We start from the raw sequence: 25,452 nt of genomic DNA, 5'->3' as shown, positions 1-25,452 counted from the left end.
GAAAGTTAATAATAAAATTTCAATATTTTTATTAAATAAATAAAAAAATGAGCTACACAACACTGATGAGCATAATTTAAGGGTTTAGAGTAGACTCTAGATCTCCACTGGCTTGAAGTTCTTTTATAATGTCTAATCCACCAACTAACTCTCCTTTGACATACAATTGAGGATATGTAGGCCAATCGGAATATGTTTTTAGACCTTGACGAACCTCTTCATCTGTTAGGATATCAAATGTTTCATACTGCACTCTAAAACACATTATTTATTTAAAACAAAACTTAATTCTATATAAATATATGCAATCATAAAAAAAAAATCGACTAAAGATTTTAAACTAAAGTATCCATTATTATAGAGAAATAATTAAAAATATCTTATTATCATTGGTTGTTCAACATACCCAGTACCGTTGAGAATCTGAATAAGAGTTCTACTGAAACCACATCTAGGTGCATCTCTATTCCCTTTCATAAACACCATTACATTATGTTTATTTATTAGAGCTTTCAGTCTTTCCTCCAATGACTGTTTAGGTGATACATCTAAAGCAGCTTTTGCCCCACTGTGGGTTCTAACCTTTGAAGATATTTGGGCAGCATCAGCTCCATCAATTCTGTCTATTTGAGTGCCATTTTTGAATAATATTACAGTAGGAACAGAATCCACCTAAAAAAAGGATAATGTAAAAGTAACGTTTTTTTTGGAAGTTATGAGCCATATTAAAATTATTAATGATATCAATATTAGTATTTTTAAGAAAACAAAAAATAATTCTGTTATAATTTGCATTCATTTGACTTTTATTGCTGTATTAAAAAAAATATTCATTTGTATATTTTGTTAATAATTTGTTGATGTTTGCATGTAGCAAATATATATATTTGACTTATATGTATAGTTAATTAATAAACAACATTGGCTGTTCAATTATTGTCCTCTTATGTAATGGTAACATTGTCTTGGGAAAAATGGGCCAAGGTTTTGGTCAAGGTAATTAGTAATTGCCAAAATTGAACAAAATTATGAGAGAGCACAATAGAAGAGGCAATAGACAAGGTATAGACATAACATTGATGTTATTTGGCTAATCGCTGGCATGGCCAATAGTACAAAAAAAACAAAATAAGTTTATATGCACATTTGATTATTATCAAAGGAATAAATAGATAATTATCGAATCAATATAGGTTCCCCAATAATATCTATATAGTAAAACATTGACCAGGTCATTGCTTATTGCATGTTGATGTTTCCATAGTGAGATATTTTGTTAAAAGGAAATTCAATAAATAGATACTAATATAACTAATTAATTTATACCTTTTAAATGACTTAGCAAATAAGTATAGAAGAAAATAATGTACTTTGGCTTTTTCTTTACACTAATATGTAAAATAGTTATAATTTATTGCCTTGAGAATTAATTTTATACTAATGAATATAATTTAATCCTTGTTTTATTAAATAAAAAAAATTATATGAAGTTGTATGATTACAAGCATGATGATGCAAGTGTTTTACCTTATATTTCAGTGAGATTTCAGAAAGATTTTCGGCATCACAAACACCAAATTTACTACCACTGGATTGTACTTCTGGAAGTTTTGACAGTTCTTTCAAAATGTCTGTAACCTGACCACATTGGTCTGCCCAATCAGCTGAGAAGTGCACAACTGTTAAGGATGGTGACCTAAAAATTTGCCACTTATAAGGTTATCTACCATTGAAACAATATCTTGATGTTGATATATTCAAACATTATATATTAAAAATTAATTGATTTAATGAAATGATGATAATTTGGGAAATGTTATGTACATTTGTATTTAGTATTGAATATTATTGATCTATTTATGATTAAACAATATTATATGCTATGATACTTTGTATTATTATACATTTTTTGCTACTAATTTATATTTATTTTGTAAAAGACATATTGAATTTATAAAATTTTATGAACGAACGAAACGGTACCTTACGAAATTTACAAAATTATCTACAGTATCAATGTTAGTGACCGACATTTCAGGGTTAGGTTATATTGTATAATGACTGAATTATATTGTATTAAGTCTTCAGCTTATAAATATTCAAATTCACCCGTGTGATAAAATAAAGCGTTAAACAGAATTTAAATAATAAAAAGAAAACGTTTTAGTGGAAATTATAGGTGAAATATAATTAAATTTGGGAAATATCTTTAACTATTCGCCGATTTCCGATAGTGATTGTGAATTTGTGACACATGACATGACAATTTGACATTTATATTTTGTCAAGTAACCAGTATTGCCACCTTCCCATGGGTACAAGTATGTAAACCATGAACCATTCATGAAAAATTGCTGGAATCGGAATTTCTTTTCTGATTTTAAGAACTAAATGCAACAATATTGCAATTTGATTAATTTGTAAGAATTTTTCAAACAAGACTTGAATAGTAAAAAGTGGAATAGTTTTCATAAAGTTATAATAAGTAACGTCTTAACTGTTTCCAGCTAGTCATTGTTTATTATGTTTGGGTTAATTAATTTGATCGAGGCTTATGTTTTGGAGAGGCCTAGATTATGATGATATATTAAACTGTGTAAGCAGCACCTTGACCACAATATAAAATATGACTATAAAAAAATACTTATTATTTTTGATTTTTTGTCTTCTTCTAATTTTCTGTACTCTATGACATTTGTCGGTCTTGATTCATGTTTAGGTTATAAAGCAACTATGAGTAATTGTTGGATTTGAAATAAAATAAACACAAGTAAATTGTTTTTACTCATCGAATAAATCTAATTTTCTAAGATGTCTACTATTTCATCAGCCCCAGCTCCTGGGATGCACCAGATTGATCTATCGAAACTAAATCTTCACCAGTTGGCCAAATTGAAACAGCAATTAGATCAAGTGAGTATAATAAATTTTATTTTTAATAAATCTATATTGATACATCATTAATGTTATTCCTTTAATTCCCAGGAACTTAATGTGTTTCAAGATTCATTACAAACCCTTAAAATGGCACAAGGGAAGTTTGTAGAATCAGGAGAGAGCGTTGAAAAAATCACACCAGAAACGAAAGGAAAGACAGTCCTCGTACCTTTAACTGGTTCAATGTACGTCCCTGGTACTATTGCAGACACTGACAACGTTATAATAGACATTGGAACTGGGTATTATGCACAAAAGGTAAGTTACTTAGATTTCTAAAAATAACAATTCTTAAATGAAGTCTTATTGTTTTGTTTGATGTGAAGGATATATTAAGAATCTTTATGCCTAATAATGTTACTAATATATTTATAATTGTAGATTGTTATTTATTTACAATGATAGCTTATATATCAAAAAATAGATATGCTCATAAAAATCATAGCTTTCTTTATTCTATTTACCATACTAATTTAGTAACTAATAAAAAAGTTATTTGATCTGCAGAATATCTTTGATGGAATCTGCATTCTAAAAAGCTGTTAAATTTTAATATATTCTAATGTCACATAGGAATACTTAGTGTAGTTCGGTTTTGACATATTGTCAGAACACAACACTCACATATGTGTGTATGGCTAAAATTACCGTCTTTGTGTGGTGGTGTACCACTAGCCATCAGGTGGCCGTTTTGCCAGTATCCCTAACTATATTAAATAATAATTAAAAATACTCTGTTGATTTTATAGACTTGTAAAGTACTTATTTTGTTTATCATTTACATAAACTGGTTCAACAATCATGGTGTTAATTTAAACTATTTAAATATAATTTATAATTTAAATATAATTTCATATTTTATTGAGTAAATATTCTTATAGCTAATTATTTTACTCACAGGATATAGAAGGTGCCAAGGATTACTTTAAACGAAAAGTAGATTTTGTAACTGAACAAATGGAAAAAATTCAAGTTTTGGGTATTGAAAAATCAAAAGTAAGAGAAGCAATTTGCATGATGATGGAGATGAAAGTTCAAGCACAAGCCCAGGCTCAGAAGGCTTCTACATCATAACATTAGCTTTCTATATTATATGCTTTACCTCATAATCCTTAATTAATCTTAATTCAAGCAAGTGCAATGCATGGCATTTCCCCTCAATCGTTCTTATAATTTAACCTTTTTAATTTGAGGCTTATAATAAGCTTAGCAGCAATATTTGCATCACATGGCAAAAAATATATATGCAGTATATGTTACTGTTTTTTAAAATTATTCTGTATTACTTTAAATGATTAAACTATTTAATTACTGCTATTTTGTATTATTGGAACTTCTACAACCTCACTTGAACAAAATTTTATTAAAAAGATGAAGATCTTGTCTTACCAGGAATGAAATGTTAAGTAAGCATGTCATAAATTACCAGCAAAAACGGCAACCAACAGTATTCAATCCAATTGGATCTTCACTCTTTAAAAATAAATTATATGGAGCTATATGACTGTTCCAGAATGTAGATTTTATCGAGGAGATCTGGCGAGAAATTCAGTAGTTGCTTTTCCAATATTAAAATACGAAGTTGTGTTACTAAATTTTAATAAAATAAATTTGTAATATATCCTGCCTCACAGTCAACAAGCATTGGCTCCATTCTTACATTTCCAGTACTCTTTTGTAAAAAGTTTCGATATTCGTGCGTTACCCCAAAGTAGACGTTAAACAAGCGTTATTATTATTAGTTAGTGGTACAACTTTTCTCATCGTGTATGATGCGGAGCTGAGTATTTCTGTGAGGAACTATAAATGAGGAATCCACTAAAGTTTAGAATCCAATGTTATTTCAAAAAGAAACCGTAGTATTGGTTACATAAAGATAGTAGTTGTTTAATTATATTGAATTTCGTTTTCTAAATAATCTTCGTTTTCAGTATAAACTGTTTATTTTCTCTTAACATACATAATATGATTAAAATTTATGTAATATATTTTAGATAGGGAAATGTAAAATGTTCTTCGAAAATGTATTGTGGCTTACCCCTGAGAGGATGTACTATCTTTCCGAAGTTTGTGGAGTTGAAAGCTTGGCGTTGCAAGTTTATATCTGCTTCTCGTGTTTATAGAACGTTTTGTGTATGGCTATCAAAATCATCAATATTGTTATGGTTGTTACTGCAAATATAATTTTACACTACTGTAACTATTCCTATTTTACCAAAAACATCCAGGGATGATTTCTGGTTTTAAGATTACAAAGAGATTGGTCCGCTGGTTTTGACGAGTGATTACCTTATTTAAGTAAGAAGCATTACGCCAAAGTAACCTGTCTTGTCATGATCACTTGAAAATAACTAAAATATATGAAACGAGCAGTATCAATGTCAGTTGGTTATCTTACTTTCCTAACAGGTTAAGCTGATGAGATGAATCTTACAGGATGATAAATGAGAACTTTAATGGAGCTTTGAATCTAATGTAATTCTTAAAAACTTATGATCGTTATTATCTAACATTAGCCGAATATTCTGTTGTTTTACAAAAGGTAACTATTTTTACGCAACTGAATGCTAAATATTTTTCGCTAGTTCTTCTCGGGCCTGTCTGTAGTATATGTTACCGAAACGGTGGTAGAATTTTTATTTATTAAGAAAGTTTAATGCTTCTATCATCTATGCTGTTAAATAAAAATATATTTTTTAACACATAATAATTTTATTTTTAGCTTAAAATGTGTCAAAAATTGGTTTGTACTTGTTTATTTATTTTGTTCTTTTTTTAAATTGGATTATAAATTTCAATTTTATTGAAAAAGTTTCTTTACTTAGCAGAAAGGCATTAACAATAATATGACTTATAATTTTATTAAGTAAGCTCCAAAACTACTCGACCAGCTTGTTATAAATCGCGTGATTAGAAAATATTAACTCGTACTCGTATTATTCTCATATTTATAACAAATGTTTGAATCAATCAAAAAAACAATTATGAATAAAGATCAAGTTTAGTTTTTATTAAATAATGGGGATAAATACATTGAAATAAGTCGATACACATGCGACACCAAATTATTTTTTATTTTAATAGGCCAAAACGATAGCGCTGATGTATCTACAATAGTCGCTTAATAAACTAACTTACTATGTATCTACAATATGTCTCCATAGTCACAAAACAATATTAACTAAATAAGGCAACGACTTAATTTCATAAACAATATCTATTATAATCGTAAGTATTGAAAAACAATAATTATGAAAATTGCAATACTTTCAACATGAACACGTGAAAAGGTATTTAAAAATACTCGAGGTATTTTTACATAAATATCAATTAATTTATAATATTTAGCTTCTATAACGGTAAGTGTACAATTCATATTTTTTATTAATGTTATAATGCAGTTTTGTACCTACTGTATAGGTACAGATATACATGAGATCATAGCCATATTATGTTTGGGTTAATTTGTAAATCTTGACAATTTTTTAATTTTTTTTATAAGTAGTTGCTATATGACTGCATCGATGTAGCAAAATTGATAAATGGAGTACATAGCATATCTAAGACTTCTGAATTAATTTCTGTAATATAAAGTCTGTGTATATATTTTTTTGCATATTTGACAATATCTAATATTTTTTTACATATGAAGTTATTTTCATAATTTTGCGTGTAAAATTATCATGTAATTTACTCTATGGAGAATAACAATTATTAAGAGTAGTTTATTTACATTATACCGAGTACATCGCAGTTACGGGTATTTAAGTCGTACAAAGAGAAATAGATATATAACAATTATCAATTAGCCGCCTTTGGCGATATTCAGTTCAAATTCAACACCATAACCCTTACACTAAGATTTTTATTTATGTACATGAATTGTAATAATTGTATTACACGCGTTTAATTGTTACACGAACAGATCACTCGCCTGCTCGGCGAAGTCCTTATCTCAAATGGTGTAATATTCGGGAGCAAAATCGTTCGCTAGGTTGCTAAGAAAATGAAAATCTGATGAAGAATTTGAGTTATCACCAGTCGTTGGAGTGTTGTGTGTTGCTTCATAAAATTGCTGGAAAGAACCGTAGCCGTCGCCGCATTCCCCAGTACCGGCATATGGCTCGCCAGGCGTCGGTCCCTGCGCCGCACCGGCGATATAGGTTGTCGCACTTGCACTACCTTGTTGATTACCATATGAGTTGGTATCGTAATAAGCATTCTTCGTATAATCGTTGCTATGGACATTTTTTTGTCCTTCACTACTATAGTAGCCGTGAGCATGGTCGTGTGCCCCACTCTCGTGGTAATGATAACCGTAGTGACTGTTTGGATAGCCCATGTGCTCTCCAGGATATCCTTGCGTTTGATCATAGCCTGGGTGGCCGTAAGCCACTTGATCCTTGCTGTAGCTTGCGTATCCATAGTTTTGATACATTTCATGCGGGTATGATTGTCTTGATCCTATACCGTTCGTCGTTCTCGTTGCTGGAGACCCCTCTTGTTGCCTCGAGTGTTGTTGGTTCCGTGTGTATACATGTTGATCACTACCCTGCAATGCTGGCCCGTACGCTTCGTAAGATCTGTTGTTTTGTTGGTACTGAGCTAGTTTGCCGACGAATTGTTTGGAGTCCATACGAAAGTCTGGATGAGGAACGAATTGACCAGGTGGAGCGTTCCCTCTTATAACATATGGTGGCATAGCGTTAGGTACGGCTTGAGGTAGCGGCGGGCCAGGTGGCACATGTGGGGGTGATGGTCGAGGGTACAATCCCAAAGGACTTTGATGCATACTGGAAGGTGTACCTGGAGTAGATGATGGTGTTAAATTAACTGATGAAAATTTCCCACCGTCTAAGCCGGCAACACCAACGAGACCGTCTTTTGATGAAGACGGTGAAACTTTACAGCCTGTTGCATCTAAGGATGGAGAACGTTTTCTAGATTCTTGTTTAATACGTTTAGCAAGATTTCTAGGCGCCGTCGTGACTACACTTGAAGGAGGTGGACCCTCTCTTGAATCTTCTTCTGCCATTTTATCGAGAGAAGATGACGAAGCTACACTTGAAGCGCCATCGCTAGCAAAGCTATTGTTATTTGTAGCGCTCGGAGTATTATTGTTCCTAGTACGTGATGTGAGCTCCGGAAGATCTTCAGCTGGAGAGCACAATGCTCCAGGTGGCAGTTCGCAGCCTTGGCAGCTTTTCTTACCAGATAATGGACCATCATCATCAAGAAACTTTTCCAACCCAGTTTTAGAGCTCTTGCCGCCTTCTGATGTCGTGGAGTCTTTATCGTCGCCATCTTCACTTTTGCTTAATGTTTGTCTTTTATGTTTCATACGACGGTTTTGAAACCATACCTTGACCTATAGATTAAAAAACATATTAATATTGTTACAAGATGTACGAATATATTTGTACACATTATAATATAGTAGCAACAAAGTATATTTTGTCATAAATAATACTATAAGACTCGTCAAAAAAGTATATTTGTAATAAAACTTTACCTGTCTTTCCGTGAGGTCTAGCGAAGCAGCAATTTCAATTCTTCTTGGTCTACAAAGGTACTTATTGAAGTGGAATTCCTTTTCTAACTCCAGTAACTGAGTGTTTGTATAGGCTGTCCTTAGCCTACGCGGCAAACCGTTTTCTGAAATAAAATAATATCATTATCGTCGCGTTCATTAAACAGCAAACTTTTTATTAAATATTGAGTTTTGCATTAATGCTACAGTATTATATTCCCCGAAGTTAAAATAACAGGTCTGCGAGCGGCTCACGGGTGCGCTTTCCTTTAATGTAATAACTTGATCGCATGTCAGAGCACCGCCCTTGACGCCATTGTGTCGAAACAGTTCTTTTTATTTTACCACAAATACGAATTGGAATTCGAAATTCAAATTACAAAGGGCGGCGAATAATGGGGCGATCGCGTTCGCGTGACGATTCCGCGCAGGGTCTGTGTGTATTCGCATTATAATTAGGGCAGTTTATAATATAGCTTCTAAATTTGGAGAAATAAAGGCTACACTGCACTGTTGGAAATAAATTGTAGTGTGTTGGGTGGTTCTTGATTGACATGACTCGTCAGCTACCGCTCATGCTATTGGGCAAGGACAACTGTCAATCAAAATGTAAGGTTCATTTTGGTTCCGCATTGTTGCACTAGCCCGCCTTATAAATTATTAGGTAGGAACTTGGTTAACAATTGGAGTTTAAGTGTACGTATATTTTACATATTCACTTTTTATTATCATAATCGGTTTATGAAATATTCATTGTTTTAACATTTGGAAATATTTCTATACTTACGCTATGAAGTAATACTAATGTGTGTGTAAGATTCAAATTTACCTTCATATAAGTTACCCACGAGTACTTTAGACTAAACTACATAACTAAATCATCAGTTAACTGAACCTGAAAGGCGATAGCCCTCGGTCAGCCTCTAGAATAATTACGGCTTTTCAGGTATAGCCACTAACACAAGCGTTGAATAGTCTTAAACGATTTATAATATTGAATATATTTAAAGTACGTTTTTAAAAAAGATAGTAATGTAAGTATGTAAGCTTAACTATATTTAAAATAATTATTAGTCCATTATAGAATGATTTTGCATTAAAACAATTTGGTTTTCGAATAATTTCCCGAGAAATCAACATCGACTTGTTCGATTCACAGTTTTCCCCGCGACTGTTCGTTCAAATGCGAGATGCAAGTGCGGTGTTTTTGCTCATGACGGACGATTATGCGAGCTCAAGAGGTGCCGCGTATAATGTTCACATTATCAGCCTGTCCTCACTTACGCACTGAGCGAAGCTTTCTTCTATGTCACCAGAGCTATTATTATTTTTTATCTACGTTACAGCGTCGTTTCGTATACGTCATACTTTTAAATACATTTCAAATACACTTCTAGGTATTTTTAGAAAACACCGCTAAATATTTTCTATGTTCATTTTAGTATGAAACTTTAGTTTCTTTTATTATACAATTCATAGATAGTTATACATGCAAATTTACTTTTTTGATTCAAGTTTCGATAGATTTGGGAAATGAACTATTATTAAACTGAAACTTATTTTTTAATATTTTACGTGAAGCTTTTGATACAATTTATCCCGCTCAGAGTTCGTGAGTTCATTCTACGATTGTTAATATAAAACAAATCCACAAAAACTTATGTACATGTACCTCTTATTTTAACAAATCCATTGTTACGTACAACAAGTAGGTAATAAATGATGTTGGAATCGCTTGTTTAACCCTCGTACGGCCGTGCGGGATACTTCGGCCCGGACCGAAGATTTACTGCGGATTAAGGGTCACTTACATCGCTCAAGTCAACAGTCGCGATGTCCGCACTTAATTTGATAATATCACAATACCCTCGCTAGGAACATTGAATAATAGCGTGAAGCCAGTTACCTGAAATCATTGAGTTATTTGTTTCTTTATATGGCCGATAATATGATTTCTACGAAAAGTGTACCTACATATTTCTTTGATTAAGTTTTATGTGTATTTGGTAAATAATAATAATTATGTAAATATTTTATATATTAAAACTAGTACTAATATTTCAGGTAAATGCTATGCTCAGGCTGTATTCCAAATATATTTATATTTAAAAGATAAAGAAAAAGTAAAAATGTAGTAAAATATTAATGTAGAGTCTCGTAAACAAGACATTCGTAGGTAATGTCGAAATATCGAATATGGTAAATATCCCGTATTAAATAACTGTAATAATAATAAAAATAACCTTGTTAATTTAAGTCTTTTATACTTATATATATATATCTTTAAACTACAAGTACCTATATTTTAACCTTTAAGGCATTCATAAAATTTCTCTAATGGTACAAGCGGCGTTGTTGTAAACAATTTGTGAAGTGTGTGTTGGGCCCTGGGGCAAGTTTGAATAATTAATCAAGAGTCGGTAAAGGATTAATGCGGTGGCCAGTTGGCGGTTGGATGCCATTAGAGAACGTTCGATGCCCGCCGACTAAATGCTGCGGTCACATTATTTGAGTCGGGCTCTCAGGGCACATGGTGAGGGTGCTTGAAAATTGTTGTAATTGATTTTCTTACACTTAACTATAGTAACTTAGTATGTTCAATAGCTTAGTATGTATTGTATATTAATATTCCTATGTAATATAATAGAATTGTCAATAATACGAATAAATAAATTACATACTTTTTTTTAAGTAAAAAAGGTCATAATATTTATAAATACGCACGACAATTACAAATATTACAGTTAATAAGGAATATTTGTTTATATTTTCTTTTTTTTTACGTTGCGTTGTTTTTGATAAAGTACTAAACATTTATTTTGAATGTTACTGCTGTTCCAGAAAACTTACTTAGGGGTTGGAGTCGGTAAGAAATATTACGTTATGAGGTGTGAAAGGCATAAATGTAAAAATTCAATATATTTCAAAGGCAAAAAGTAAATTTTTCCGCCATTTCTTGTCGGTTACAGCGTCGATTAGGGTGTCTGGAGACGTGAGGGTCGTTGTAAATATTTGTTTACATTTATTTAAAGAAGTAGATATGTTTCGAAATAACTAACTTTTGTGTTTGAAGTTTAGTAATTTAAGTTCGTGTGACAATTATTTAAATTAAGAACATACATGGGTCTTTATTTAGATCAAAATAAAAATATCTACTGAGCGCAGAACTATTTCTATGCCTTGCCAATTCATAAATAGTTTGATAAAAACATTTATAAATGAGCCATTTTAGTCAATACAAGATTCTACGATTAATTGTGCACAGTTAATACTTGTTGACTTTAGAAGTAATAATTAACTGACATAATCTTGTATTTTAATGTTGGAAAAGAGAAACACCTAACTCGTTGCCGATACTTCTTTGTAGAAGCTACATTCCGAACCGGTGGTATGTTTAATACAATTCCACAAAATGACGATTCAAAAGTGGCTTCAAAATGATAATAAAGTACAATTTGCTTTTGTTTTCAAACTATATACTTAACGTGTTTTATTGATAGGAATACATATAGTACTCATACTTGTATTATAAATGTGAAAGTAACTTTGTCTGTCTGTCGACCGATATTGTTGTGGTGCAAACTTGAACTCCAAGGATGGACATAGGTAATTTTTTTACGGTACGGAGTAGCCGGAGAAAGACCACAGTGGCGTGCACTGGGAGAGGCCTATGTCCAGCAGTGGACAAAAACGGACTGATGATGATGATGATGAATTTTTTTACCCAACTCATGACGCCATAAAACGTGAACGAAATCGGGGACGACTACTAGTATACATAGAAAATGAAAAATGAATAAAAAACTATTATAGTATCGTGAACAACCTATTGAAAAAACTATTATAGTATCGTGCAAATATTTGGTAATATGTATAAGTCCATGTCAACATAACCTATTCTGCAGCCGCAATCTCATCCAACTGACGTACGTTTATCTCAACGTCCGTCACGGTTCAATCGATCATGTTGTAGATTTGTATTTTTCCGATTCTTTGTATCGTGGGGCCTATTTGACATTATCGCATCAATTATAAGCATGGATTACGAGGAGACAGATCTAAGACGGTTCAATTTCCCCTGGTTCGGGGAGGGTTAAGGGATGTATCAGGAGCTGACTCGATATCTTGAAATTTCATAGTTTTTACAATTTTTTATAATTTTGATAAATTATAGTAAACCACAAAGTCATAGGTATATTTTGTACATGTGTGAAGTGTTGTTACAATTTTCCTTTACACATATTATAAAATCTATCATGTTCTAACGAGCAATGAATTCCTACCGAGTTTATACCGCTTACATTATTTATATATTTTGTTCAAATTATAAATAAATATACATATTTCTGCAATTGCATTCAGATCATATATGTATATTAGTATGACAACAATGTATGTTCATTTAACAATTGAATCATTATCAATTATATTAAAGTTTGGTGAAATTGTAATGAGTACTCTCAAAATCCCAAATCCATTTGGGTGATATTAAGGTTATTAAAAGTTGTCGCGGCAGACGGCGCAACTTCGGAACACTTTGACAGCCTCTTGGGGATCTCCGTTCGATTCCGTCAACGTTTCATTTATCCTTTAGGTATTAATGGCGTTACTTAATCGATTTGTTTTGTTTGTTTTCAACTTCCTATAATACATCTGTCATTTTAAGCCTTTAGCGCGTTAATAAATACAGATTATATCTATTAGTTATCTTACTAGATTTTATATAATTTCACGTGAATCTTACGTAGTCTTGCATCTTCTAAATTCAAATCATTTCAAAATATTTTGCATATAATTTAAGATCTTTTTCCAATGCAGTTCAGTAAAGAGAGTTTTTTAGTATGTCTTCTTATCTCTCTTTATCAACCTTTTGTCTGAGTTAAATACATTTCTTGACATTTTAAATAAAATTATATTAATATATACATTTTCAAGCCGTTATTTAATCACTTCATTGATGTACTGTAATGGGTGAACTACAACATAAATATACTATCGACCACAAAAATAAGCTCGTCGTTTTCTCTTTCTAAATATCTTCTGTCTTACAGTGTTCTAAGACACCGTTGAAGGCTTTTTATAACATGGGAAGTTTATATAAAATTGCAAAATATCTGCCACAATTCAAAAGTAGCTACAACTTTATATTACTCATAAGCAATATTTTAAAATAAATCTATCCATTTCGACCTTTGCTATCTCTATTAGGGAACTGATAATAAAGACTCCTTGGAATATGCAAAACGCTTAAGACTGGCCGTATTTAATTGCCCTTGAAAGGGGCGACAAAAAATAAACTGCGGGGTATAAATAATGGTGCACTTTTCATAATCGCAATTGTCGCCGGGAGAATATTTAGTGCGCAGTAAAACCATCCCGATTGTGGTCCTGGGGGAGGCTAAGGTTAATAGTTGAATATTCGAATCATTGCCTGTTTACGAGATGCATTTTAATGACCTAAAATCCTTTTTAAATTTTAATAGATAATTTTAACAATAAAACTAGGAAAGTATATGTTCATTGATTTACTTGATTGGAGTTATTGTAAATGATCTTTGGTGATTTACAATAGACTACCAAAAAGATTTGATGTGTAAAATATTAATTGAAGATTATTAATCATATTTTTTAAGCAACTATTATAGTTCATAGTTATATACCAAGATTCCATTTAAAATTTTAACCGCATTTTTTTTTCTATTCTATTTTACAAATAAAACAAAGAATCGCTAATAGGAAGTTGAACCTACAAAGAAGCGAGGAAGGCATAGCGTTCGCAAATAAATTTTATTTATCAAATAAAAAGGATGGTAGGGTCGTTTTTCACTGCGGCGGGGACATTATCGCTTCTTTTAATTATTATCCCGCCAATATTTTGTGCGGTGCTCTGTATGACATCTTAACTTCCTTCGGCCCAGTGTTACCATTGCATGAAGTATTTAATAATATAAAAAATAGTAAGTATACATCATACCAACATTTATTTACTATTTGTTTGATAGCTTTTTGTTATAGTTATAATCATTGTTTTTATTTCCTAATTTCGTACATGTCAATAACATCAATTATTGCAATAGAAGGGTTTAAAGACATTATCAGAAAATAAACATTTGCTCAAATAAAAATAGAACACTATAATATATTTTAATGCAGTATAATTTAAGTTGAGTCGAGCAACATTTTAATTTGGTGGCTGTAGGGCGGTGCACCCTAGCCGCACGGCCTTAGGAAATGAAGGAAAAAAGTGGCGGAAGTTCCCCCCTCCCGCGCCTGCTTGTGGCTTTATAAATGGAAATTTATTGTTAAACACTCCGTCAATGCGCTTCTAGCAACATTTAAGAATTTTTACCTAATTCTGCCGTCGCTGTTACTCACTTTTGTTTTGCAACGTGATGGTGTAAAACGTTCATAGTCTTCACAAATTTTACTTCTTGATTACTTACATAGTAAATTGATATATACTATAAAATTGAAAAATATTAAAATCAAATATGTACAGTTCTTATAGATATGTAGAACATATTATAGATATTATATTGTATTATGTATAAATCTGAAAGAAGGAACACACAATGTTTGATGCTGGTAAAGTCACATTTTTAAATCATAATAATGTATACGTAAGTTATAATTTGGTACTATCTGATATCAATTTGATTAATATTAATTATAATCCTTGTGATTTAATTTAAATGAAGTAAAGCTCATTTGAGTGAAGTTTTGCAAAACTCTGAGTGTAGTTCATAAAATTCACTCAAACTGGAAAGCTGGTCGCCGTCCCTGCAATTGAAAAGAGCGAGGGAGCGGTGGCGGCAGATAGGGCACTTACTGTAAAAGTTAAAGCTAATTGCCCTTAAGACATATTTTTAATTTCATTGCCCGCTCCTTCTTTCTTAGCGTTTGAGTTTACTAAGCTGCGGGTACGGGGTAGCAAGTAATTGCCATTTTTATGAGATAAGGTCGCAATTCTAAATGTCAAACATGTTTAATGGCGCTATTTACAAATGCAGCCGATGTTTATAAAACATTTCACTTATAAGCCATTTCATAAAGGTTGTATAAAACGAGTATGCGTATTAATTGTTTAAAATATTAAAGTAAGTTTGCCTATAGGATTACAGCTTTGAGGATCCGTATTCTCTAAAGATTTTTTCTTGCAGCCCGTATATTACAGTTCCCATGAGGCTCGGCAGCACGTGGCATAAAGCAGTGGCCAGTAGCTGCCGCCGCTTTTGTACTCCTTGCCACATAACTATTCATTCTGTCATTTCATTTTCATAAATGAATCATTCTTCATTTGAATTCGGCTCGGAATTGTGAGTTTTTTCTTTGCCGTTGACCTGACCACCGCGGGGCTGCCGGCATGACTGATGGTATTATAATCGTTTATTTTTCTTTACGTTCTTATCAGTAACTATTGTTGTTGGCCGCTAGCGAAGGCTTTAGTATAAAGGATGAATAATCTCCAATATATATTTTTTGTGTATTAAATATGACTGACGGATTTAAGGCGGGCTAATTTATACGTACACATACGAATATGCATTGGACAAAAAATAGCTAGTTAACCTTATATGTTTATGAAAAACATAGTAATTTTGTTCAGATTTATCATCACTAGAAACAAGAATATTTATCCAGCGGGCGTGACACAGGAGTCAACTGTCAATAGATGTCGCTGACAGTTCTGATGAATGAGGACGACCGTTAGGTGTGTGCGCCTGCGCAGCGCCATGTCATTAGCTTCATTCACGACGGAGATTAAAAGAAACAAACCGACCACTGTCGGGCACAGCTAAACGGAAGTCTATACGTGTGTCGGTATGCAACGTTTTAACTTTTGTCTATTCATAGTTTTCCTATTGTCAGTTACAAATCTTGTGTATTATTTGAACGACCACAAATATTTTAGCTAAATTCTCAAAATAAACGTATTAATCATATTTTCATATTTAGTCATATCTTTTTACGTTTTTCTCTCTTTGAATACTGTTAAATAGAAATGACTCTAAAATAGAATTGACTCTACAGCGTCACAAGTTACAGAAAAGCGATATAATTAATCGATAAATGAAAAAATAACGTAACTACGTAACTTACATACATTGTAGTATTTTTAAGTCTACCTATTTTAGTTCAATCATCCCAAAGAACATGTAACGAGGTATGTATGTCCCGAAATACCAGTGTTATTTTAGCATTGTGTCATCACGAATGGAGACTATATTTGATGTTTTTTGTTTCATATTTTATTTCTGTCTGTCATGTTTTAGACATGTGTCGATGGACACCTATCACATTCGAATTCCCAGTAATGTTGGACACACGTGTCGCCTTTTACAAATACTTTATAAAATACGTCAGTAATATGTAAAATAATAAGATTATTTAGTTGAATTAGTCGAACTGATATATAATATATTATTATTCTTATTTTCTTACAAGATGTATCGTCAAACAAATGTCATAAAAACACTGCTGCAGAGTGGTATGAACTCTAAAAAAACGGTTTAATAAACTAGCTTCATTACGATAGAGACAACGTAAGTATGCAATGCAAATGATCTATATATTTCTAAAATTACTTGGCGTATAAAGAGATAACGCAATACTGGCTTAGACTTGCTAAAAAGTAGATATATCCTGTTATCCTGTAAATTCAAATTGCTGTCACATATATTTAAATTTTCCTTTTTAAATATCCCTCTTTAACATCCGAGTTTATAGCTCGCAAAGAATACCTTAATAGAGTGCAGTAACGTATAGTTTGAGAAAAGTGTAATACATAACTAATATTATGTTATGCTTATCGAATATAAAGATAAAAAAACAATTTAACATATTTATAAATGGAATTCAAGTTCGTATCATTAGACATCTGTTTGAAAAGGTCTTGTTTATTCAGAATATAGAGTTAGTTAAGATAGTATCCGCTGTTTGTCACTCAGCTCGGAGTGACGAAAGACGAGCGTGACAACTTGTTCTTTGTCCTCACATTAAACATTTAAAATTAATAAAATATTCTGTGATATTTCAATATACTTAAAATTGAATTTTGTATTAATTTATTTGATAATGATTCAAGTGTTTTTTATGAGCTACTTACAAATTGATATTCAATTTTCTTAACTTAAATTTCATTCTTTGTCAAAATGCTGTGATAAAAAAATTAGGCATTACTGATCAACAATGTGGTAATATTTGTGTTTTCATTAAACAATATTTAGTTTTTATGTATTGAAAGAAAATATCTAAGATGATGTGCGATGCATTAGTTTTTAGTATAATCAAGTAAAATGTTGCGTTATAATGTTGCCTGTAAAAACAAAGGCATTTAAATAAAGTTTAAACATAGATAGATGTATATAATATCACAACACTCTATAATGGGAAAACTTAGTCTAAGGATCACAACATTTAAGTGGTCATCAAACCGAGCTCAGATTGCAATAACTTGGCCTATTATCGTAAGTTTGCCTTCATTAGGGACAATGCATGACCCGTGACGTATGGTGTCCAAACTAAGCCCGTTATATGCAACTGTCGCACTCAATGGACTGTGGAATGACCAACTCGGTGGCCAACTTTCCTCTTGAATATTCCACGCCCGTTCTCTTGTTTATAGACATAGTAGCTATTTCAGTTGGTTTTGTGGCTTCTCAAACTTTTGCGTCCCGTTACTGTCGTCGGATAAGATATACAGGATTTAGTTGCTTTACTAGGAAACTTTTTATCGTAAAACATTGGATACAACTTGCCGTACAACATACGTGCGTCGTATTTTATCCATATTTTTTCATGAATATGATCATTTCTAATTGAAATTTTGATTGATTATTTAGTGTTATTATATAATTTGTAATCCATTTTATTTGTGTTCGGCATCTATTGTGCTCAGAGAATTCTAATAAAGGAATGTTTGTTAAAGTTTGAAATTTTAATATAATCACAATAAATAGCAGGTACGATGACTCGGATTATTAGGAGTTAGAATTTAACAGCATAATTGTAAACTTAAGTAAGATTACTGGGCGAGCATAATGCTTAAGGACATTGTTTGTTAGGTAAACAGTTCAGTAGGGTGGGGTAGTTGTCCATAACATCGACGTTATTCAAAGGGCGGTAAGTGCAAGTCACTCATATCAATATCAGGGTATCGCTACGTCGCCCGGTTTTGTTTCAGCAGTTTTTACGTTAATACTTTTGAGTCATAGTAATAAGTGACTCTCATATATTTGTATGATGAGAAATTGTTTTCTCGGTTAAATATTATGCGAAAATTTCTTCTGAAATTTCTACTTATTCACGCTTATTATGTATTCTAATGGACTATGCCGTAGACAAAGGATACTTTTAATTTATTTGAACTTAATAATATAGAAGATGTGTATATTAAACCTAGAGTATTCCTCGTTTATTAGAAACATATAGGTAATCACGACATTTAAATATGTATCTTTAAGAAATTATATAATTTAATCATTTAGTTTTTTCGCAATGAGCAGGTTTGATTAAAGAAAGAATTTAAAATAAATGTATGTTGTTAATACGAGCAACATCTTGGATGGAATTCGTTTACGATACGTTTAAACAAATATAACCTAAAATTACATTTAAAATAAGTTAAAAATTAATTGATGATTTACTAAAATTAAATCATCTTTATATTACCCTACCTATAATAAAATAATCTGCGCATAAAATAATGTGATTGAAATAGATTCTCATGTACACAAAAAATAATGATATTTGGTGTTGCAAGCTCAATATGTGATTGTTTCCCGGTAGCGGTTCGCGATTACAATTTGCGTTCAACTAACATCACCCTATTGTGGTGCGGACCGTTACATTTGCATCACAGTACAGCTAGAAAAATACGAACGATTTATTGATATATTTGTATGAAACTTTTATAGCATTCATTTACAAAATTATAAAGCATTACGTGTATTCTAGTAAATTTTGTAGCCTTTTTTATTTGATTGCTTTTGAATGTTCAATTTAAAATTCCATTTGTTTATCAATTTACATATTTTTTCTATTGGAATCAATTCTATATTTTGTATTTAGGTATTGGTTTCTAGAAATATTTGATAGATTATTTCGATTTGTATAAAATTATTTTTAAGTCATCATAATAATGATTGAATATATATATGATCAAAAATATATATTGCCACAAACTTTGTGAACATTTTGTAGTAAACATGAAACCTCTCAATGCAAACTGTACAATGACTTTGCACGTAAAACCCCAGTTCTTGGTCTGAATTAACAAAAATAAAATCTACGTCATTCACAAGTAAGCACATTTTAACTTTGTTTATGGTCTGTATACGATATTACGCCAAAAATAATAAACAATAACGAGTACAAAGTAAATTATTTGATTAACGGTATTCATATTTCCTTTTTATGACTTGTGTCTGCGAGTGCCAGCTTTTAATTTCGCTCAGTGAACGAATTCGATTTTCCTGCACTTTAAAAAAGTAACTTATCAGTTAAATAGAAAGAGACAAAGTGCTTTATTATCGTTGGACGAAAGAGAAACAGAATTGTAGAAGAGGGAACGAAAAATAAAACAGGGGAAGAAAGTTAAGCGCCCGTGACTTTCCAAGTTTTTTTTCGGCGTTTATTTTTTAAACTTTACGCTAGCAGTTCGGTAACAACTGTCTAAATGCGAGCGGTCTTTCCGATTTATCTTTTGTTTTCTTTTTAAAATTTTCTCCCGAAATATTCTTCAAATAATTTTGGAAATAATACAAGGATAAAGATTTATTTAAAATCAGTAGTTACAAGTATTGATCAAAGTGTTATATAATATCTCCTATGTTCTTTTTATATTTACAGATTTTTCTCACGCTTTGAAATAATAAACACACGAGTATACATATCATTTTAAATGAAATGTATATTAAAAATGGTAATAGGTTCATAAGCAATAATGAAAGTAAACTTCCGAACCGTCTAATTACGTTAGAACGAACGAAGGTAAATAGTGAGAAGGCGCCATTCGATCATCCATCACTGATAGAGAGCCGCTCTTTGTGGCCACCGACCAATTACCGACATGAAAATTAAATTCACGAAATCTAATTAACAACAAATTGTTTTATTTATTATGATGCGGTGGGGTCATTTGTTCCTGTCGTAGCGGGCCCGGGGCGGGTCCTGTACCCATCACATCCTATAGCCGTTTTTTGGGCCAAGATTTGATTCTTGGAGACAGCCGTGTTATTGTATGGATCGTTCACCTTGAAATTCGATACGTGATTACTTTTTGCTTACTGTATCATGAACGGAGCACCAATTTGATTGAGGTTTTACAGTCTCATTTCTTTATTATTATATATATATATATGAAATAAAATATGATATTTTAAATAAACTTTCAAGAGTAATGTTAGAAGTTTGTTTTGAATTGAAACTTTAAGCCGCAACTCAAAGTTAAAACATGTTGCAATACCTGTATAAACCTTGTAACGAAACTTCGGGTAAGCCAGTGACGTATGTAGTCCGGGATAGCCACTCGTAATGCGCGCTCATTTGTTATGTCGGCGAAATGGCAGAATTACGACTCGCCGACAGCCGACACAAAGACTGACGTTTTATTGTCGAGATTGCCTACAAATGGATCATATATATCTTGCCTTCGACCCCTTGTGATAACATTATTTTTCGACATTTCCTATGATTTCATAACGTTGAATCATTTGATTTTATGTATCATATTTTAATAAATTTATTAAATTAAAATACTATTTTAAGTTTATTGAGTCAACAAAATCAACAGTTATTAATTGGTATATTTATTTCTAGCTTGACAGACATGGAAAACTTTTTGGGAAAACCTACTGTGCTGTGCTGGATCAAATGCATACGCATATCCTCCAAAGTTCAGTGAATTATAATGGTATAATAAGATCTAAATTTTCTAAATCATTGCGTTTCCTATCTCAAGCAAAGGAACAGTAAGAGGTTGGATATTTTCAATTCACTGTTATTGTTTCCAGTTGTGTGTCAAAGCAAATGAAAACCATGATTATTATTTGACTAATTAAATTATGCAATGAAAGTGTTGAGCGAAATAGGTCTTAATGAATAAGTCTTTGAAGGCTCATTTTTATTAGCAGTTATAACATAGATAATTTGTAATGGACATTGAAACATTTGTCCATTTCGCTTTTAAGTCTTTCAAAAAGACAAAATGACTACAATTTATAATAAATCACTATAAAATAACATGTTTAAGTAGTGTTTTATTTTTGAAATAGAACGAGTTTATTTGTTATTTGCTTAGGTTTTTATTTACGTTTTATAATCGTATTAAGCTAAGTCATTATTAGACAGACTAATAGCATGTACATAGGTAATAGAGACATTCTTGTCATGGTTCGTGTCACGAGTCATGTCAGTCAAGTCATCCATCATCGTGAGTTTTGAGATGTAATAATAATAATAATTGTTATTTGAGTTAGACTTTGCTCTTAGATTTTTAAATCGAATGCAGTTTTATGTCATTTGATGCATCCGTGTTCAAGACTTTACTAACATTCATATTTGTCGAACAAAATATTTATGACTAAATTTCATTTAGCACAAACTTTTGTCACCTATACTAATATTACAGTGCGAAAGTAACTCTGTCTGTTTGTAAGTTACTCATTCACGTCCTAGAAACTGAACCGTATTCGATAAAATTTGATATAGAGCAAGATTAAACCCCGAGAAACAAGTCAGGCCAATCGAAAGAATTAACTCAATTAACGATCAAGTTAAACTATAAGATATGGACACTTGTTTCGAAGAGATATTCGTTTTTTTTATTTTTAGGCTCATTATGAAATAATTACCTATGTGAAAATTTTGATGTTTTAACTTCTCACTCTTCAACTATACCTACTTAATCGATCCGTTCAAAGTGTTAGTTCTTTATACACGTCATGAAAACATAAAGACATCATATTGAATATATAATGATGAAATATATAATTCAATGAAATAAAGTTGTATGTTATATGTATATTCTTAATATCATTATTTTCAATTTATTAAATTCAATATAACAGTAATAAAAAATAAAACAGTATTGGTTTTATTATTATGGAAAACAACTCAGGCAGTAGCAACTTATTATAATGTTAAGTGGTCATGTTGAATTACGGTCTGATACTGTCCCTACCGCCATCCATCATGCGAGTCCAGGTCAGCACGGTCGAGGGTTGGGATCGCGATATACCTATCAACTGACCTTGCGATCTTTAAGTGCATTTCTGTGAAAAAATGTAAACGGACTCTAAAGGCCGGTTTCAATTATATTTTAATTTCAAACATATGTGTATTTTACAGTGGTCTGAGTTATCTTTTCAATTAGATAATACGTGAGACGTTATAATAATAGTAATAATAACTAGCAGCCCGGCCCAGCTTCGCACGGGTGCATGATACTAAATATACCTACTACAGATTTTTTCTTGTTTCTTTACTATATTGTCCTTGTGTTACAAAAAGCTTCATCTCGAATCAATCTATCTAAAAAAACATACATGGGACAGACAGTGGTAAGCGAATTTGTTTTATACTATGTAATGATGATGATGATAACGAAGATTTATTGTATTTATGAATTAAGAATGATTTTGATGTTGTCAATATTGAAATGATCCAAATTATTAGCTGATATTTGGTTAATCAAAGTAGATTGCAACAGTTTTTAGACAATGACCTAATTTGGCATGAAATTATTCTAAGATTAAATCGGTAGCCTCCGGGCAATGTCGTATTCACGCTCTGCTCCGGACAGTTCATTTTTAATAATAAATGAGACGAAATCAAGACATGACGAATAAATGAATCCAGAACTTGACGAATAAATGAATATGGAATATGATAAATGGAAGGCTCGGATCCCTCGCGAAGATTTTTTCTTTGGCTCCGACCGAACGGAAGACGCTGGCTTTTTCCTTTTGTAGCGGGACAAGTTAAGCGTTTTTTGGACGATTCCCTCTGCCAGTGTGATATTTATAATTTAATATAACATTTATTTATTGAATCTTGGTCAAGAATCTTATTATATTTACAAAAATTAAAGCGCGACTTAATGCACATATCAGCAGTAGGTACTATTCTGTAAAGTGCTTTCGTATTTCACACGTAAAAATTTGAGGCTATACGCTACATACTTAATGTTTATCTTTATGTATATCAAACATTATAGTATATCACTGGTGGATATTTCGTCTTGTTCTAAGGAAATTTCGAGTTTGCTACATATGGAATAGATGTGTTCGAATTCATTAAAAATCTTCAATATACAAAATAGGGTTATTATTATCAAAACATTTAAGTACGTCAAGGCATTCGTTTCTCTCCTATCCAGTCGCGAGATGCACGATTTAATCCGACCCGCGTAATCCGCGACTGCACTAGTCACTGACACGTGGTTCTATGATAAAGTACCCGAGCAGATTATGCAAATTCTTAAATTTCTCTCTTGGATCTTTTCTAACGCGCGATGAATGATATAGCTGTCCCTTACTTTTTGGCAATCCGTTCACCCCATGACGGCGTACCGTCTGATGGATGATGCGTTATTCCAATAACAATTTGGATATCGTATGTTACATTTTTTAAAGTCAAAATCAACTTTGTATATATACTCTTTTACACATCGGACTTTACAATAAATATATTTTTGGAAAAGAATTCTGCAACAGTCTAAATGATATACTTTGGGTAATCTTGTTAGTACAAAACGATCACATTTTTCTATTTTCTTATAATGTAATGAATGCGACAGTATAAAATAACTAGGTATAAATGTATTATGTACGTATTAAGAATGTTAGGTATTGAAAATGACCATTATGAAATAATAAGAGTTACGAAAGCTTGATTACATGAAACATTTAAATACACGTACATAGAATAAATGTATGTAATAAAATCCGAGCCTGCGGAACTCTAATTAGAGGTTTGAAACACCGCAACGTCCTACCTACAACAAATCATAGGGTATGTGTGAATAAATAAATATTTCATAGTTCTCGCATTTACTTCTAAGCTATGTATTATTTACATAAAATATTCGTAATATCATTAATAGTCCTGCTATATATAACTTATTTTCTTGTTGAATTTTAAATCATCATCTGCATCACTAATGTGCAAATGTGATATCTCTACCACACAGTACATGTGCTTAACAAAAGTTCCGCTTGTGTTTATTGAGATTTGACACAGGGCTCGTGAGTCAGCGATTTGGTTCAACAGGCCGACACCGACTTTTGGCCCTACATATGGATACCCGACCGTGACTTGCTGAAAACGTGACTGCTTTTAATTGGTGTAAAGTGAAACAATTCAATTTAATTTTAACATATTAATCTGAAAAAGGAGATAATTTTATACTCATGTTAACGTGTTAGTTATACTATATTATATTACTGTGGCAGCGGTCATGTACATATATTGCTACACGATTGTGACAGCTTTAGAAATACAAACAAATATTGTACGAATAAACTAGTAGTAGGAAGTCTTTCAACTCTCTTCTAGAAATGTTTCGAATAGCATCAGCGGTGTAAAAAAAAGTGTAACATCAAAAATTTAAACGTCCAGGCCAAACAATGTTAGCAAATGAGAAATGATTTTTAAAATATACACGCTCGTGGTATGCACCGTAATAAAAGCTGCAAGTTGTACCTTTCATCAAAAAGAAAATAGTGTACAGCGGAATATCATAAAAAATACAAATTCTTGTCTGTGTGTGTTGAACGAGAGTGTGGGTAGGCAGCTAAACGCAATATAAAGTGTGGTTGTCGTGGCAGTAGGTATACGTAGGTAGGTAGCCTCTCCCCGCGCGGTCATTAGTATACCGCACCCCGCGAACCGTCGAGGAGAAAGTATGATTTTACTCCTATAAAGCCGTATTTCTACTCCATACAGGAATTCGAATAGGCATGGAGAAGTTCCCGAGTACCGGG

General features: G+C 31.9%; 3 protein-coding genes across 3 annotated transcripts in view; 1 reads left to right on the top strand and 2 right to left on the bottom strand.

The window, feature by feature from the left end:
* Positions 1–12: 12 nt before the first annotated feature.
* Positions 13–2,271, bottom strand: LOC124535325 (glutaredoxin 3). Its single transcript, XM_047111511.1, has 4 exons — positions 1,984–2,271; positions 1,528–1,696; positions 407–672; positions 13–254 (listed from the first exon to the last, which is right to left on the bottom strand). The coding sequence occupies exons 1-4, from the start codon at positions 2,031–2,033 to the stop codon at positions 77–79; spliced, it is 663 nt and encodes a 220-aa protein (XP_046967467.1). The 5' UTR covers positions 2,034–2,271; the 3' UTR covers positions 13–76.
* Positions 2,272–2,658: 387 nt separating this feature from the next.
* On the top strand, positions 2,659–4,252 carry LOC124535340 (prefoldin subunit 5). Its single transcript, XM_047111531.1, has 3 exons — positions 2,659–2,913; positions 2,986–3,195; positions 3,838–4,252. Exons 1-3 carry the CDS (start codon positions 2,812–2,814, stop codon positions 4,009–4,011), a joined length of 486 nt encoding a protein of 161 aa, XP_046967487.1. The 5' UTR covers positions 2,659–2,811; the 3' UTR covers positions 4,012–4,252.
* Positions 4,253–6,290: 2,038 nt separating this feature from the next.
* The window catches only part of LOC124535230 (homeotic protein proboscipedia), a 35,519-nt gene continuing 16,357 nt past the window's right edge, over positions 6,291–25,452 (bottom strand). The window contains exons 2-3 of the mRNA XM_047111358.1: positions 8,450–8,592; positions 6,291–8,305 (exon numbers count right to left, since the gene is read on the bottom strand). Of these exons, the coding sequence (XP_046967314.1) occupies positions 6,893–8,305; positions 8,450–8,592 (1,556 nt within the window). The 3' untranslated portion in view covers positions 6,291–6,892. The remainder of the gene's footprint in view (positions 8,306–8,449; positions 8,593–25,452) is intronic.

The sequence above is a fragment of the Vanessa cardui genome, chromosome 14 (assembly GCF_905220365.1).
Source record: "Vanessa cardui chromosome 14, ilVanCard2.1, whole genome shotgun sequence".
In the NCBI taxonomy this organism is placed as follows: Eukaryota; Metazoa; Arthropoda; class Insecta; order Lepidoptera; family Nymphalidae; genus Vanessa; species Vanessa cardui.
The sequence above is the reverse complement of the archived record's forward strand: the minus strand, read 5'-3'. Positions and strand labels throughout refer to the sequence as shown.

Excerpts from the sequence above, each read along its gene's own strand:
- LOC124535340 (XM_047111531.1), top strand. The coding sequence starts at position 2,812 with ATGTCTACTATTTCATCAGCCCCAGCTCCTGGGATGCACCAGATTGAT. Across the intron at positions 2,914-2,985 it reads TGAAACAGCAATTAGATCAA|GAACTTAATGTGTTTCAAGA; the intron begins GTGAGTATAATA and ends TTTAATTCCCAG. Across the intron at positions 3,196-3,837 it reads CTGGGTATTATGCACAAAAG|GATATAGAAGGTGCCAAGGA; the intron begins GTAAGTTACTTA and ends TTTTACTCACAG.
- LOC124535325 (XM_047111511.1), bottom strand. The coding sequence starts at position 2,033 with ATGTCGGTCACTAACATTGATACTGTAGATAATTTTGTAAATTTCGTA. Across the intron at positions 673-1,527 it reads AAATCTCACTGAAATATAAG|GTGGATTCTGTTCCTACTGT; the intron begins GTAAAACACTTG and ends TCCTTTTTTTAG. Across the intron at positions 255-406 it reads CAGATTCTCAACGGTACTGG|AGTGCAGTATGAAACATTTG; the intron begins GTATGTTGAACA and ends AATGTGTTTTAG.